The 18343-nt window shown below is 44.6% G+C and overlaps 1 protein-coding gene and 1 pseudogene across 1 annotated transcript in view; both read right to left on the reverse strand.

The window, feature by feature from the left end:
• SUN2 (Sad1 and UNC84 domain containing 2) overlaps positions 1-18343 on the reverse strand; it is a 48288-nt gene that overhangs the window by 22647 nt on the left and 7298 nt on the right. Inside the window, exons 2-8 of the mRNA XM_061639145.1 lie at positions 15187-15353; positions 7447-7643; positions 6060-6197; positions 4972-5067; positions 3012-3105; positions 1194-1264; positions 112-230 (exon numbers count right to left, since the gene is read on the reverse strand). Of these exons, the coding sequence (XP_061495129.1) occupies positions 112-230; positions 1194-1264; positions 3012-3105; positions 4972-5067; positions 6060-6197; positions 7447-7643; positions 15187-15317 (846 nt within the window). The 5' untranslated portion in view covers positions 15318-15353. The remainder of the gene's footprint in view (positions 1-111; positions 231-1193; positions 1265-3011; positions 3106-4971; positions 5068-6059; positions 6198-7446; positions 7644-15186; positions 15354-18343) is intronic.
• On the reverse strand, positions 11080-11197 carry LOC133363484 (5S ribosomal RNA; annotated as a pseudogene).

The following is an 18343-nucleotide window of genomic DNA, read 5'->3' on the forward strand; positions in this document are numbered from 1 at the left end:
AAAAAGGGAACTCCCCAGGTCAGCATTTCCAGAGAATCTGGGAAGATTACCCAACATGAAGGGTGAACAGAAATGCCTCTCGTGAACCCCAGGGATCCATGTAGTGCTCACCTCAGAGGATACAACAAAATCTCTGGCTTCATCCCCCTTTTTGGCAACAGGAGAGAGCTTCACCGCTCCCCAAGAAAACACAGAAGGGTGGAGTCCGAAGGGATAAAAACACCAGGCACCTAAACATGATTAGAAGAGAGAGATCATTTATGTTTGCTTTTACTTGATGGATTTTTACCCCATCCTGTTCAGACAAAAAAGATGCCCAGAGCAACTTACAAAAATCAATCTTAAGACATCTAGTTAAAGATGAACTTCAGAGCATACCCCAGAATTCAAATAAGGGCGTAGGTGGGCAGGCTGATTTTATTCAATGCCACTCACGCTAGAACACAAGAGCAGTTAATGCAATATATTGGGATAGCAGCAGCTTCAGAAGGAAGGAAGAACTTTACACAAGTTAACTTGTGGAATTCGTCACAAGATATGGAAATGGCTACTGGCTTTGGAAGCAGCCTTATATCGAATCAGGCCAATGGTCCTTCTAGCTTAGCAATGTCTTACACACCCCAACAGTCCCAGCCAACATGGGATGATGGGACTTGTAGTCCAGCAACATGTGGAAAGCCAGTGGTTCTCCACCCCTGATCTACACCAAACATTTCAAAACCACTGCTCTCTACTGACCGCAGCAGCTCTCCAGCATTTCAGACAGGAGTCTTTCCCAAACTTACCTGGAGTTGCCAGAGATTGAACCTGGGACCTTCTGCATGCAATGCACATGCACCACCACAGCTACAGCCCCTTCCCAGAAAGACAACTTTCAAAAGAGATCAGACAAATTCTTGGAGGATATGGCAAGCAAAAGCTACCAGCCATGATAGCAAAATGTTCATTAAGTATACATCTTAATATCAGATGCAGGGGGATAAACAACACTAATAACACCATCGTGCCCTGCTGGTGAACTACCAGCAGCATCTGGTTGGCTGCTGCTGGATGATACTATGTTGGTCTGATCCTGAAAAGCAATTCTTATTACATTACTATCCCTCCCTTCCTGCAAGGAACTCAGGGCAGAACTACTCATATTGGTCTTTGATGGGCAGGCCTTTGACAGCAAAGGACCAATATGGACTCACCGTAGCCAAGAGCAGTCAGGAGCAGCAACAGAAGCAGCAACAGGAGGAGCTTCTTCAGGACTGGATAGCTCCTAGGGACCAAAACAGGAGAGAAAGAGAAGATAAACAGCAAGAGAATTCCCCAGAGGCAGACAGAGAAGTTGCTTTGCCCTCCCTTCCTTATAATGCCTATTACAGGTGTGGAAAACCTTTCTGAGCCCAGGGGCCACATTCCCTTCTGGGCAACTTTCTAGGGACCACATGCTAGTGGTGGGTGAGGTAAGCGGCAAAAATGGATGCAACAATAAATGTAAATATTACCATTGTACAGTAGGCTACTTTCTATTCATGCCCCTTTCTGTCCAGACACATGGAAATGGACAGCCTTCAAGTCGACCCTGACATATGGCGACCCTATGAATAGGGTTTTCATGGTAAGCAGTATTCAGAGGGGGTTTACCATTGCTCTCCTCTGAGGCTGAGAGGCAGCGACTGGCCCAAGGTCACCCAGTGAGCTTCACGGCTCTGTGGGGATTCAAACACTGGTCTCCCAGGCTGTAGTCCAACACTCTAACCACTATGCTACACTGGCTCCAGACAAACAAGAGGCATTATGACAGTTCAAGGATGCATTCCAACTAGGCAAAAACACTCAGGGTGTGATGCAGGGGCAGTAAGGGGCATGCCTTGGGGAGAGTTCTGAGGGCCACACAAAGAGGCCTGCAGAACCACATTCAGCCCCTGGGCACCCCCTTGTCTACTACAATGCAGCACCTGGTGCAACAGCATCACGCTGTGGGCTTCCCCACACCAACTCTGCAGAAGTAGTTAAAGAAGTAGGGGGAGAAAATACAGGTCACGATGATGTCACACACCACTGTGGGTTAAACTTGCCGTTTAGCAAGAAGAGGGAGCAAACAGATCTAGATGGGCAATAGCAGTTTCAAGTCTCTTGCAACCCTGAACCCCAACCCCAGTTCTTGAGGTTCTACTACTGGGTTGTGTATGGTAACCTTTTAGCTCAGCCTTCCCCAACCTGTGCCCTCCAGTTGTTATTGGACTACAGCTCCCATCATCTTTGGCCACTGGTCATTCTGGCTGGGTCTGATGGGAGCTGAGAGTTAAACTCCCATCAGACCCAGCCAGAATGGCTAATGGTCAAGGATGATGGGAACTGTAGTCCACCATCATCTGGGAGGGCACCAGGTTGGGGAGGCTGTGCTAGCCAACTAACAGGCATCTTGGATGACAACAGGAAGACTGCATATATTGATTTATCTTAAAAGCTGCTATTCTATTTTCAAAAGAAACTGAAGGCAACTAGCAAATCCAACATCACACCAACATTTAAAAAGATAGCAGTCCCCATTCCAACCCCCGCCCCCAAAATCAAAATAGCAACACCACTACGACAAATTCAGAAATAAAACACCAGAAATAAACCGGAAGAAAGAGAACATTATGTGAAGGCTTAAAAAAACACTCACGTTTTTACCAGCCACCTAAGCCAGTACAATGACACAGGTGCACCAGGAAGCACTGGTGTTATTGATAGGCTGTAGGGCAGAGACAGGGAACCAGCAGCCCTCCAGGTATTGTTGGACTCCAGCTCCCATCAGCCCCAGCCAGTATGGCCAATGATCAGGGACTGTGGGAGCTGGAGTCAATCGACACCTGGAGAATCAAAGACTCCCCATTTCTGTTCTAGGGTGAGCTTTGGAAAGCCAAGGTTGCTCAACCCTGCAGGCGTTTTAGTTATTCAGCTCCTACCCCATTACAGCCTCTCAGTCAGTTCAGAAATTGCACTCCTGAGCATTTTGAATTCCCTTCTGCACTGACCGTGTTAAGACAAAGACGTCCAGAAGGGAGGCTGCAGTAGTCAGGCGGTACCAAGTGGTCCCCATCCACCAGTATAGCAGTCCAAAGAATCTGCCTGTGAAGTCACAAAAACAGCATCATGCCACATCCATATCTTGGCCTCAGTTTCAAGGCGTACAGTAGGACTCCATTTCCTCCTCTGCTAAGGTGCTAGAATACCATCTTCCCTTCAACACCTCCCCCATACAGGCAGAGCTGACAGTAGAAATGGCAACACTCAGAGAAACCAGTAGGAGAACATCTAAATCTCCTAGGATGCTCTACTGCTGTCCGAAAAAGTTGCCAGTCTCTTAACAGAGAAATTTCAAAGGAAGGTCCCAGCATGAATATATCAAGAGATATATCAAGAGGTTTGATTCCAGCTCTTCAGGGATGAAATAGACTTCCTTCCACATCATAGATGTTAATTGACTTAGCAATGCTAGGACAATAGTGTTATCACCAATTACTGCTATTACTTATGGTCACTTAATTGATTTGTCAACAGAGGCTGTACTTTTTCCATTTCATCACCATTGGTTCCCATTGTTTACAGTTACATACACTTTTGTGTTTGCAATATGGCTGGCTGGCTGGCTGGCTGGCACACATGGGTTGGTATTCAGTCCTAGTCCTATTCAGAATAGGTCCACAGAAGCCAACAGACATGTCTAACTTAGATCCATTAATTTCAGCGGGTCTACTCTGAGTAGGACATAGTTACATGCACACACTAAGGATAACAGCTCCTGCAACAAATGAAGCCGACTCTTTTATTATGCTATAATAGCACAGAATAAATGTGCTAGCCTTTAAAGCGCTACAAGAACTTTTGCTTCCCCCCCCCCAATATGGGGATGTTTATTTACTTGCAAAGAATGGCAGCTGGACAGCCACCTGCCAAGTATGCTTTAAATTGGATTCCTGCATTGAGCAGGGGGTTGGACTCAGTGGCCTTATAGGGCCCTTCCAGTTGTACTGATTCCAAAAACTAGGCAAATGATTTGTTTCCAGTGCACCCAGTACATTAGCCATCACAGTTGATTTTGCTAGTTTAGATTTTTATGTGCCCCAGCCCACTCCAATTGCTAGGCAGGCAGAAATATAAACAAATAAAAACTGAATATAAACTGTATGGCAGTGGTTTACAAATCCAAACTGCAGGGATTCCTCAGTGAGAAGATCTGTAGTGAATTGAAAAACAGTTGGCCCACATTTCCCACCCTCACCAAAGCCCCAGGGGAGCCGCATTCTAAATTTGTACAGGGTGACATCTAGGCCCAAGAGACCCACAGTGTTTCACATGAACTGAGAGGACACCCATCTTAGAATGGGCATCTCCTGCAGCACAATCATGTTTCTTGATAGATATAATCAATGTGGAAAGGCTCTTCTAGAATCAGAAGCTTGAAAGCCACTGAACTGCAGGACAAGAATACACATTCAAATATAATACATCCAACAGATTAAAATGACCCCACAGCAAACTGTTTTGTGCTTCATCTTCCTCCAGGACAGACTTTACAGGGAACTTGCCCCTCAATCCTAAATGCATCTACTGCGAAGTAGGGCAACTTGCCACATCTGCATCTAACCACAATTTCAAAATGGCAAATGACTAAAAAGTCCTTGAGCAGCTCATTCCAACATGGCTCTGACACCCTCCCTGTTTCTTCACCTTCAGCCTCTTCAGTTTCATTGGTTCTACCTGAAAGGTAGTTCTCTGAGAATAGAAGGGCCAGGACTACCCCTTACAGAATTCTATCTACTTTTGCCAAACTACAACTCCCAGCATTATTTGGCGGATGTCTTGACAGCTGAACTAGAATAGAACCAATATAAGTTTGAACTACCATATATACGCTCGTATGGTTCCCTGTGCTAACTTGTGTCATGCAAGATCAATCCTGTAAATAAAGCACTTAACTGCTTTTCCATTTACCTGGTGATGTCAGCACCAGCCACAAAAAAGAGCCTGCTTTGGAGAGTGCATTCCTGAACCCAGAACCAGAAGAGTTCTGATCCAAGTAAGTGTGACCTGTAGGAAATAGAGTGTAAGTTTGTCAGCAAACAGGACACCATCTCTCTTTCCCTCCTTCCTTCTCACACGCATTCTATTCATCACTGAATAGAAGGAAAAGGAATTATTTCTTCATATTTCCTTGGTTTTCAAAATAGGAGGAACACCTGCCCAAGGAAACAGAGGGAACCACTAAGGGATTTACCAACCTGAGTTTTAAGATCTGCAAGAAAAACTGTTGGTGGTCCCCATGCCTAATGAGATTTGTTGGAAGAGTTGGGGGGGGTCATGGGGGGCTGTCTCTGTGGTGGCCCCACACCTCTAGAACAACTTCCCCTCTGCAGCACATCTCACAACCACATTGTTGTCCTTTCATCTGCAGGTGAAAACTCACCCCTTTGCCCCGGCTTTTGCAGGGAAGACTGAGGTGCCATGGATTCTTGTCACTGCTGCTCGTTCAGTTATAAGTGGAATTTTGCTTTCTGGTTTATGCTGCTTTAATTTTATTGCTCAATTTTTTTGCAAGGTGAGCTGCCCTCCTGAAGTGTGAGGGGAGGCAGGGGGAAAACTAATGGTGGAACCAGAGGTGTGCATGAGATAAATTGCAGAACTAGAATGACACTGCAGGCAAAAGACCCGCTGGAGCAGCTGTTAAATTGTTATGCCTGCTTTCACCCCAAGAGACCAAAAAGAGCCTATGCTGCAGAAGAGTGCTGGTTGGAAGGAGATTTTTTTAAAGGGTGTTTTCCTCCCATTCAGGCTGTGAACAGTGGCGGCTGGCGGCTCCATGTCACTGGGGCAGTGGAATCTCTGGGTTTGGACAGCTCCTTGAAAGTTTGGACTAGAACCTGGAGCAGATTCCTCTGCCCCACTGACATGGAGCCACCACTGGCTGTGAGGCAATCTCTTCCATGTGAAATATTAGCCATATTCTTAGCGCTGGTCTCCTGGGAGGTTTCTCATTCCAGAGTGTCATTGCTGCTGCCTCCAGGTAAAGAGCACTTCCATACCTGTGTAGTCATCCTCAGAGGAGTAGCCAGATGAAGATGCGTAGGTGTCGTATGACTTCCTTTCTGCCAACCCATTGATTTTTTTACTGGATTCCACGCTTCCAGTACCTCTCCTCCTCCTCATTGAGAGCTCCTCGCCTGGCCAGGAAAGACAAACCTCTTTAAGGACATTGGAAGCTACCTTATGCTGGGTCAGACCATCTAGCTCAGGACTGTCTACACCAGGGGTGGAGAACTTCTGGCCTAAGGTGCCGCCCCATTTGGCCCACAAAACCATTTGGGGCAAGTCATGTCCCCCTGCCATACACCCAATACCAAATTAACCATTAACTCCTTAACCATAAACTGTAGCAAAGGTTTGTCCTATGGTTACAGGTCACAATTAAAGAGAAGAAATCTGAACCTCACTTTCAGTGGCAGTATGCTCCTGAGTACTAGTTGCTGGAAACCACAGGAGGGGAGAGTGCTGTTGCACTCAGGTCCTGCTCGTGGGCTTCCCATGGACATCTGGCTGGCCACTGTGAGAACAGGATGCTGGACTAAGATGGGCCACTGGCCTGATCCAGGAGGATGTTCTTATATTCTTAACCATGATCCTTAGTTCAGACAATGCACTAAGCCATCTAGCTTACGTGCCATCCTGCACTAACCTAAAAAGCCTGGGGAGCAGCAAAATGGGTGCAAGCTCCTCTCCAAGAGCCAGCACGTTCACACAGTTACCATAAGCCATATGCTGGTTTACTATGATGTGTGAACCAGGCCACTATATTGTACAAAGCTGCTTGACTGAGCACTCAAGAGCCCCACCATCTAACCATCGCTTGGAGAGGCTTCTGTAAATATGAGAATCTTCAAATGACCCCCACTCCCCAGCCAGGTTACTTTTCCTCTCCCTCTCCCCCTCCCCCCTCTCTCTCCCCCTCCCCCTCTCTCCCCCTCCCCCTCTCTCCCCCTCTCCAACACATGCAACTGAGTCACACATAATGGGTTTTAGAAACAGAGGGAGAGATAGTGGTGAAAAGCACCAGTGCTACACCTCACCAAAGGGAATAACCCCCAGCTTGGCTCCAGGACATTTGAAGGACCGTTAATAATAATAATAATAACAATAATAACAATAACAACAACAACAACAACAATAATAATAATCATTAACAAATAATTAAAGATCAGATGGTATCCAGCCAAGTTAATCATGTCTCACTTAAGTCCATTGATTTGCATCACTTCCGTTCATTGATCTGAATGGGTCTGCTCCAACTAAGAGTCAGATACCACCCATCATTAATTTTTAACTTTGATCGCTGATATTAATGCTGTTTTCCCATTTTGTTTGTTTGGTGGCAATCTTCCCAGCCCTGGCTTATAGAGAACAAAAATTACTCACTCCAGTAAGAACTGTTGTCCAGCGGGTCATCCAAAGTGCTGCTGCCTCTAACAGAAAGTCCCCTGCCATCACCCAGGTAAGATTCACTGACCACAGACTCACTATAATAGGAGGTGGTTAAGGCAGTGGGGTTGCTTCCCAGGCTAGGGGCTGGAGAAGGGCGCTTCAGACTGTTTGATTTCCTTCTCAAGCTCCGGCTGCAGGAGATAAAAGAGGAATGAATAGACGTGGTGATGAGAGTCAGTGTGTGGTACTGGTTAGTATGATGGACTAAGGCCTGGAAGATCCAGGCTCAAATCCCCACTCAGTCATGAAGCAAACAGGGATTGGTTTCTCACAGTTTCACAATTTTCCAATCTAAAGTTCGGTCCTTCACAGCACAACATCAATTTGCAAGTTTTTTTTAAAGTCCTCATGAAAATTCATCAGCATTTTAGTGCTAATTTCTCCTAATATTAACATTTTTGTATGCAATTTTGCCTCATATACACTTTTCTGCAAAGCAATTTTCTCTAATATAATGCATTTTCGTAAGTTATTTTCACCATATATGCCTTGTTATGTATATGTTTCCCTAATATTTGCATTTTTGTACATATTACTCAGCTGGAGAACTGCACTGAAAAAGTCAGAGAAGTGCAAATTTTGAAGGATGGCTATGTTCTGGTTTGTATATTGTTTTGGAAGGTGCAAATGCGGTAGGTTCCCCCTTCAATGCAAACTGTACAGAATTTCTCTCCTATTTCTACCTAATTCACAGGGTTGTCATGATGATAAAATGAGAGTTGAGATGAGATCCATGAACATTGGCATGAATTCATGAGAAGAAAAGCGGAATATAAATGTAATAAATACATGTGCAAGAAAAGCAAAGAACACAGACACACAGTGCTGGGGCTACTTGATGACAGGTCACTAATGACCACTGAACAGCTGCATTCACACAACTATTGACTGAATGAGGAATAACAAAAAAGGGAGGGAGTGATGTGTGTGTCTAACGTTAGTATGTGAAGGATTAATTATGAGTGGCCACTTAATGTCCATATGCGGAAATAATTGTGCACTGTATGGTGGGTGGGCTGTAACAGAGTGTTTGACCTGGATCAGGGTGATACTAGTTCAAACCCCCGCCTAACCATGAAGCTCAATGGCTACTAGCCGCAATGGCTTCGTACTACCTCCGCTATGCCTCTGAAGACCAGTTGCTGGGGAACATGTATGGGAGAATGCTGTTGAACTCAAGTCCCTCTCATAGGCTTCCCATAGGCATTTGGCTAGCCATTGTAACAACAGGATGCTGGACTAGATGGGCCATTGGCCTGATCCGGCAGGGCTCTTCTTATGTTCTTATGACTAGATGGACCTTTGAGGCCTCTTCTGAACTTCTTACTAGGTCACCCTGCGCCAGTCACACTTACTCAGTCTAACCTACCACAGAAGGTCGTTGCGAAGATAAAATGGGAAGGTGGAACCACATTGTACCACCCTGAACTCCTTGGAGGAAGGGAATCAATAACCAGCTACCATTTGTGTATGATATTTTTATCCTTCTCTTCCTCCAAGGAACGCTCAACTTACATGAGGTATCACATTTATATGCCACTTTTCAACCAACTAACCAACCAACCAACTTTTCAACCAAAAACAGCCTCCAAAGCAGCTTGCAACCCCCATATATATATATATTTATACATATATATATATATATACACACACACACACACACACACACACACACACCTGTGTGTGTGTGTGTGTGTGTGTGTGTGTAAATATATCTATCTATCATCATCATCCACTGAAGTTGGTTAGGCTGCAAGAGGATGATCAGCCAAAAGTCCCCCAAGGAGGTTGGATAACAGAAAGATTTGAACCCAGGTCCCTCCAGTCAAAAGTCAACACTCTAGCCTAAGGAAGAGGAACGTCTTTTGATTCAAAAGTGTAAAGCTCTCAAGGGATGCATTCCAGGGCCAGAACCAAAACTGGGCAGAGCCAGACCCATACACAGTCACCCCACTCCTTCAGACACACACACAATCACAGGCATACACAAAGCTATTTCCCATGGAAACAGAGGCATATATCTAATCCTTAATAACTCCACTCAATTTTCACCTTTTGTTTTCTTCACTGATTTTTACTCCCAGTCTGTTAAACAAGACAATACTCTCCAACACTTTGTCTGTACTGACTGCAAAAGGGAAAAACGAAAAAGAAAAGGGGGGAGGCAGCAATCTCAGCTGAAAAATGCAAATAAGGTCATGCACAGTTGAACTGCAAGCCCCTTGTTACAGCTATTTAAAAACTCAGAACTTCAAAGGTCAGGCATGCAACTTCCCAGACCCAAGTGCAGTTGCAAAATATTTGAACTGCTTTTTGCATAAATCTGCAAGAAATGCAAATCTGCCCAGACATTTCCTCCCTCTGCTTTGATCTTCTTGTAGCAGCACTTTTTGCAGAGGAAGGAGCGGCAACTGCACACTCTGCAAAATACCAATGATCTTTTCCCTCCCTGTTGAACAGATGAAAGTTAGGGAGGGACTCAAAGAGGGCTGGGTGAAATCTGGCTGCAGACTCCTTTGTGGACATCCTGCTCTACTCTGCGTTCCCACGGTTCTTAAATTATTGGGATAATGGGACATGCTTGATGCTCCAGATGGGGAAAGGATCCTCTACCAGGTGAATCCTTCCTCCCCTGGATTCTCTGTGGGTGGGATTGTTCTGATCCTTTTTTCATGCCAGCCTTGGAGTAATGTCTCAGTATCTGTACACACAGCAGCAAGTTTACCCATGGGACAGACGGATTGCAATGAATTGTGGCAGCCCAGAAGGTTAGGAGGCCTGAAGCATTAGAACAGGGCTGGACAGCCTTTTTTCTGCTAAGGGAGCACATTCCCCCAAGGATAATCTGTTGGGAACTGCATGCTAGTGGTAAGCGGAGCCAGAACCCATGATGGGAGAAGCCACAGACAAAAGTGTTCTGGATTAATGCATCAGGAATAAAGACCACCCTGCTTCAATTCTGATCAAAGCTACTTCTGACTAGAGTTGTCACTCAGAAGAAAGCCCCACTGAATTTGATGGGATTACTCTCAAACAAGTATATTTATAGAGGTTTGGTTTTTTTTAAAAAAAAGAACAGACCAATACAGCTACTGTTCTGGAAAGCAAATGAAAGCAACTCCCTTATGACTTGAATGTGCTGTGAACACATACACAGACCCTTCCAATTGTTCTGAAATTACATAGAAAAGGTAAGTACACTTTTAAAAGCCAGGAAAAATAAGAAGATGAGCAGGAAGGAAGGCACTCTGATGAGACAGAACCCTGATGTCCAACACTGTTGCCACTCCCCACATGTGGCAAAATGGCTATTGACCTGTGACAAATTGGTGCTTTACTTCTACCACCTATTTTTTAAAAATGTTTTTCATAAAACTCTTTTATACGTGTACCAGTTCAAAAAAAAAAGTGTCCACCCTCGCACTTAACAATCTCAGATTTGTCCTTGGTCCTATGTTGTTGTTATATGCCTTCAAGTCAATTACGACTTATGGCGACCCTATGAATCTTTTTGGGTTTTCATTGTAAGAGGTATTCAGAGGTGGTATTCAGAGGTGCCTTCCTCTAAGCATACAGCACCTGGTATTTCCAGATGATCTCCCATCCAATACTAACCAGGCCTGACCCTGATTAGCTTCCGAGATCAGGTGAGATCTGGCATGTTCAGGATAGTATGGTCGTAGCCATGGTCCTATACGCTGTGAAATGCACTTGTGGGCAGAGTCCACACAAGGCCGTTCTTTTTGAACATCACATATATAGGTCACAGATATTGGATAAAAATTTGGAAGTGGAGTTGAGATGAAGTCTAACTGATTTTATGCCTGATTCCCCTATACTATTTAATGAAAAGATACAGTATGTCAGATTTCTCACTAATTCTATCAATGAATAATTCAAAACATTGTTGTGTTTATCTCTACCCTCAAAACCAGCTATTTTTTTGTTGTTGTGTGGCAAAGACATTAACACATTTGCCACAATTTGAGCAAGTATGAGAAAAACTATTAGGCACCACTGAGGCCACTTCAGGAGGTGTTGGGGGCCACATAAAATGATATCAGGAGCCACATGCACATGGTATTAGAGGTTGCAGGTTGCCAACCTGTGCTTTAAACATTCAAGAAACACCTCACCAAAGCACAGTGGCTCATATTTGCTGTGGCACGATAACTATGTCCTGTCTCACCACACTTATCTCTGGATTTGATCTGGAGGCTCAGGAAATAACCCATGAGGTACCACAGGGTATTTCCATCACAGGAGGAAACTAGAACACAACTAGAAATCACTTTTCATGCAGAATTAGGGGAAATGCCATGGGTAATGCAGAAATCTAAACCTTTTGCTGCTGAGCATATTTTAAAATAGCACAAGCATCTATTCCTGCCTGGCCTATAAAAAAAATATTTTTAAAAGAGGGGGTGAGGGAGGAAGTACAGGCAGATGACAACATCTCTCTCAAATAGCTAAAGAACTTCAACAGAGCTAGAAAAGATGTGCTCAAGACAGAGAGAAAATACTCTGCCTCCCGCCTCTCATTTCCTGCCTGCTTCCTTTGCAGTAGCTGTGGTTTTCCTGGATGGGTTAGTATCTAGTAACTGCTCATGGTGGAACAGGAAGGAGTGAGGACACAAGAAAAGCCCTGCTGGATCAATCCTAGTCCAGCACCCTTTCTCCACTGTGGCCAACTAGATGCCTCTGGGAAGCCTATAAGCAGGGCATGACAACAACAGCTACTTATAAGAAGGCAATTGGAGTAGCCGGCTGAACAGAAAGTGGTGGTAGAAATTCTTACACACCATTTGCCCAAACAACAAGGGGTCAAGCTTTCTTTTCCCCTCCCAGCCTTTTTTATAAGCTAAACTTCTTAGGTCAGGGGGAACCTGTGGCATGCTAAATGTTGTTGGTAGACTTCAGCTCCAAGAAAGACAGTGTGGTGCAGTGGATAGAATGTCATTAGATTTGTCAGTCAGTCTTCTGCCCTTCTGTCTCCTAATTACTGAGGATCAGTCAACATATTATACTGAGCCTATCAGGGCCACTTCATGTGGTGACAGCTACCAAATGTAGTGTAGTGACTGGAATGTCAGACTAGGATGCGGGAGACCAGAGTTCAAATCCCCACAGTTCAAGTCCCTGCTTGGCCATGAACTTCACTGGGTGACCTTGGGCTAGTCACCATCTCTCAGCCTAACCTACCTCACAAGGTTGTTGTGAGGATAACATGGGGAGAGAGAGATCCATGAACACCATCTTAAGCTCTTGGACGAAAGGTGGGATAAAAACATAACAACAACAATTCCTCCCATCAACCCCAACCAGCATGACCAAAGGTCAGAGATGATGGGAGTTGGAGTCCAGCAACACCTGGAAGACCAGAGGCTGACCCAGCCACGTCTCAGGTAAACAAGCAGCTTTTGTTGGAGGACTCAGCCTGTGAGTCGCTGAGAACCTGAACTCAGAGGGTTAACCTGTACCTTGTTGAGATGGGAGGGGATATTGGGAAAAAACACTGTCACCTCCTGTCTCTCTCACCTTATCTCCCTGCTCTACTTTCTTCCTTTGTGCTTTTCTCTTCTTCTTTCCAACCCTCCTCCTGATAGACAGCTAAGGCTGCTGCTAGGAATTCTTTGCTCCAAGATGTGAACATGCTTTACTTCTAGTAAAATCTTATTTGGAAACTAGTGATCAAGTCTCTTGTCTGATCCATCACTGCTACACAGGGAGAGCTGATTCAAAAAAGCAGCTTTTGCACCGTGTTGCCCATGTCAGCACCTCAGACACATTCAGTTACGCTCTTGGACCAAGAGCAATGTCCCCAGCCCCACATAGGTATCACAGCTGTTTATTTTAAGGGATGGCAACCCTAAAAGTAAATAGAAGAGGTTTTTGCTTTGCATATCTGTTAAAGGCTATGTAGATGCCTTTTCTCCAGGAAATGCTTCTTGTAGGGAAACTGCTCTTTCACCATTATGTAGGGATGGATGAGAAATTCAGTTCAGTTCAAATTTAAAGGCAAATCTATCAAATTTGCATTTTCCAAAACATGGGAACCAAAACACAGCCATCCTTTGAAACTCGCTCTTATCCAAATTTTGCAGTGCAGTTCACCAACCAAACAATGTTTACAAAAATGCATAAGTTAGAGGAAGGTATACATAAAAATGAATATATGTGTGAAAATAAGATACAAAAATATACTAGGATAAATGGCTTGCAAAAATGTGTAAATTAGTCAAAACTGCCTACAAAAATATGTTTATTAGAAGAAATTCACACTAAAATGCTGGAGAATTTTCATGAGGTTGTTTTTTGTTTGTTTTTTAATCACAAATTGTTGCAGAGATGTGGAGAACTAAATTTAAGATTGGAAAAATGAAAAACTGAGATAACTGAAATTGAGAGATCTTTCCATCCCTAAATATTTTGGTGCTGAAAGCATATTTTTTTCTTTTCTCCAGTTGGTGTGTCCATCACTGTTTGGAGCACTGTACGGAATATACCTATGCAAACACAGTGGGCACTTATTGGCCAGTGCCGATGACATCAGTAATGACAAGTGACTTAACTTCCCAGGTGTAACTAACTTTTTTTTTTTAAAAAAACCCCTACTTTATTTTAAACAGGATTTTTTAAATGGTGCATTTTGTGGCTGTCTAGTATCATGTTGTGTCATTATAGTACTAAGCCACCACTAATTAGTAAAAGTAGCAGCAAAGTGAAATGCATAAAAATGGGATCAATGCAGCTTTATTGTTGTTTTTTAAGCAGCATAGTTACCCTCAGAAAGACCGTATGAACTGACTACTGCACCACACATACTGTAAAAGGCTAACATGGACTCTAGTACTCCACTTTAATTTTTAACGAAATATTGAAAGGCCTTAAGACTTCCATTATAAATATTATTTTTAACTTCAAAAGTATCACATCCAGCAAAGTTGAAGAGCAAGAAAAATTAGTTCTCCAATAATACCACCTGATTTAAGTAACGTGCTATGCATCAGACAGGATATCGCTACAGTGCTGTTTGGGAAAAATGAGAGAGGTCTGTGGATACAGGGAGGGTTATCACAATTCAGATATGGGAGAATCTGGCAAGAATAATACTGGAATTCTATGGGGGAAGAGCATAAATGTGAGAGTCTTCTAACAACCACACTGGCAGGCAATATAGCTTTGATAATATCACAGTTGGACCTGTTTGGGCTCTGCTTGGTGTTAATAACACATTTCCTACAAATAAAACAGCACTCAGACTTAAAATTCAACAACAATCCATGCTTTAGATTTATACATTTGAAATCCAGATTGAGGTCCAAACTCAACTTTCAATGCTGAAACTCTCAATCAAATGTCAATAACTAAAATGTGATTTTCAAAATGCAAAATTCAAGGTGTTTTTTAACAAAAAACTGTCAAAAGTTGGATTTTACCATGCAAGCTGCTATTCATTTCTCAGTATCAACACCTCCAACCACCTCCAACACAAAATGCCTCTTCCCATTCCCAGCTCGTGCCAGTGACCCCATAAACTTGAAACCCTGGGATGTAGAAAGCAGCAATGATACACTAATGCTTTATATACAGGTGCAAAGAAACTCAACAGGGCATTATCTTTTAGGGGGGAGAGAAATGGTCGGTCCCCTTTTGCTTTGACCTCTGGCTTACCTATTGGAGCCATCTTTAAACAGCATCTGCTGTCCATCCAACAGTGAACTCCCTCCACTGTTACTGCCGTTGTCATCATCGTCATTTTCGTAATAACGAACAGTCCCAAGGCGCTGGCTTCGTCGGGACATGGTCAGAGAAAAACCACCAGTCCTTTGTCAAGATACCTGGAGAAGCAACAGAGTGGTAAGGACCAGGAACTCAACAGCTGAAACAGCCATAGTGACCAACTGGTCTCATCCACACCATATTTTTAAAATCCTGGGAACTGTAGTGCACCCCTAGAATTCCCAGCAGCCTTAGCAAACCACAGTTCCCAGGATTCTTTGGGGGAAGTCATGTGCTTTAAATGTATGGTGTGTGAGCTGGAAGAGCTGCATCAGGGCTGAGAGAGAAAAGGTCTTAGAGGTGGTCACAAGAATACAACAGCAGCCCCGTTGGATCACAGAGTTGGAGAGACCTGGAGATCATCTAGATAAGGGACAGGGAACCCTTTACAGCCCAAGGGCTGCTTCCCCCTTCTTGCCAACCTTCCAAGGACCACATGCCAGCAGTGGGTGGGGCCAAAGTGGGTTGAAAAACTAATGTAAAATTTTACCTTTGTACACTAGGCTTGTTTCCACATATATACACATACACCCCTCTCCACTGATGACTGGTGCCCATTGTGAGCAGTAGGGCGGAAGGCAGGGAGCCCAAACAGTAGGTGGAGCCAGAACCAATGACAGGCAAAGACAAGAAGTTTAATGCCCATCCAAGGGCAACTGTGAGTAATATTCAATGCTGGTCCTACTCATAGTAGACCTACTGAAGTTAATAGACATGACTAGCAGGTTCATTATTTCATTGGATCTACTCCGAGTTGGAATTAATTGATTACAACTCACAGACTAAGGAAGCTGAAGCTGATAGGCAGGGCCACCCCCTGGATTGGTTGCACATATGAAGGCAGGCTAGGTGGGGATTGGTTGAGAGCAGACTGGAGTTGGTGGGGCAGTGCTCCCTTTGCCCTAATGGACCAGTCTCCACTGCTTATCTCTATCCTCCATCCATCAACCAACAGGCATTGGAGACACATTACAGCCAGGTAAAAATATCTGAGGTATGAAGCAAGGGCCATTGAGGGGTGTGGGCTGTGGGGAGTTCCAAGGGCCAGCTAGAAAGGTCTTGAGAAATGTATTTGGCCCCAGGCCTGGGTCCCCACCCATAATATAGAGCAACCCAATACTCAGTGCAGGATATGCAATGATAGCGGGGGGGGGGAGAAGGGAGAAGGAATACCTAACATACAGCTCGCATTGCTTAATACCAAGCCTGATGATGCATTCTGGAGAACCCGAGAGCTTGCTCCTATTTTATGACATTTTGGATGCTCCAAAACAAATAAAAAAAAAGTAGATGTGGATTTTGGAATTTTTTCTTATGGATCAGCACAACATCCTTTGCTTTTTGCATAACCCCAAAAGAGAATCTGCTAAAGCCTAAGCTGAAAGGAGCCAGGGAGTTTGATAACATTAATACACAGGTTGTTTCCTTCCAATGACCTTACTTTAAATCCTGCTTTAAGAAACCTAAACATGCCCATATAAGAAATTTAAACCAGGTTTAATCTAGTCATGGTTATAAACTATGAAATTCTGGGAATTGTGGTTATGTGAAGAAACTTGAGCCACTGTTAAATAATTTTAGCACTCGCAATACTACCATATCCAGGGTTCTTTGAGAAGGCAAACCAGTTTGAAACCAGCTGAAATGAAAATCATAAAGATGCCTGTATTAAGGTAATGCAAGATCATTTGGTTACCCAGTTCCATGGGGTGAACATCTCCACTCCCCAAGTTTTATATCTTATGCGAGTACGGAGGTAGCAGTGAGATGAACTCAACAGTGGGCACTTCCAAATGTCCTATTTTCAGGTGGAATTCAATCACAGCCCAGCTCCACGAGCTAGAGGGAGCCCCAGCTGATGAAGCATCAAGGCCACAGCTGACAAAGCATCAAGGCAAGTTAAGCAGCAGAGCTAGTTCGGCAGCAGGGCGAGGAGGCTAGGGCCCCCCACTCTGCCCTTCTGTTCCCTGACCTCAACCAAACCACAGTCTCCAACCTATTGACGTAATAAACCTCAAACAAAACTATGCAGGTAAGAAGCCAGCAGGCGTGTGGGGGCTTTCCAGTGTTTTGCACAGCCTGCAGCATGTACGACTATCTGTCTGTTGGACAGCAGTCGTGGGTGTGCTCTCGGTGCAATGAGCTCCTGGCTCTCCGGGAACAACTTCATTTCCTTGAGGCCAAGGTGGCAGACCTGGAAAAGCTGAGAGAGGCAGAGAGGTGTGTGGAGGAGGCCTTCAGGGACGTTATAGCTGTGTCCCACTCCAGCGATGATAACTCTCCTGCTATGATGGAGAACGATGGTCTTGGGGAAGGAGAGCATCCAGCTGAGGAAGAGGGAAATGATCCCTTAGAAGGGACCCAATTCCTTGGGGGATGAGCAGCTATCCTCTCGTGCCGAGGATATCTCTCCAGGGGGTGGAGGGATCCTTGTAGTGGGTGATTCGATCATTAGGAACATAGACAGTGGGGTGTGTGATGGGCGTGTAGACCGCAAGGTGTTTTGCCTGCCTGGTGCGAAGGTTGCGGATATCGCCCGTCGTTTAGATAGTTTGGTAGACAGTGCTGGGAAGGAGTCAGTGGTCGTGGTGCACGTTGGCACCAACGACATGGGGAAATGCAGCTGTGAGGTCCTGGAAGCAAAATTTAGGTTGCTAGGTAGGATGCTGAAAGCCAGGACCTCCAAGGTGGCTTTCTCTGAAATGCTACCGGTTCCACGCGCAGGACCAGCCAGACAGGCCCAGCTTTGCAGTCTCAATGCGTGGATGAGACGATGGTGTCGGGTGGAAGGGTTTCGATTTGTTAGGCACTGGGGAACATTTTGGGACAAGCCGGGCCTGTACAAAAGGGACGGGCTCCACTTGAACCAGAATGGAACCAGACTGCTGGCACTTAAAATTAAAAAGGTAGCAGAGCAGCTTTTAAACTGACTGAGGGGGGAAACCCGACAGGAGCTGAGAAAGGTCCGGTTCGGAATAAACCTCCCCCCTGGGATAAAAACCAAAGAAATGATGAAATTTTAAAAGGGGTAGGCCTAGAAGTAGGCATT

The sequence above is a fragment of the Rhineura floridana genome, chromosome 8, assembly GCF_030035675.1.
Source record: "Rhineura floridana isolate rRhiFlo1 chromosome 8, rRhiFlo1.hap2, whole genome shotgun sequence".
Lineage (NCBI taxonomy): Eukaryota > Metazoa > Chordata > Lepidosauria > Squamata > Rhineuridae > Rhineura > Rhineura floridana.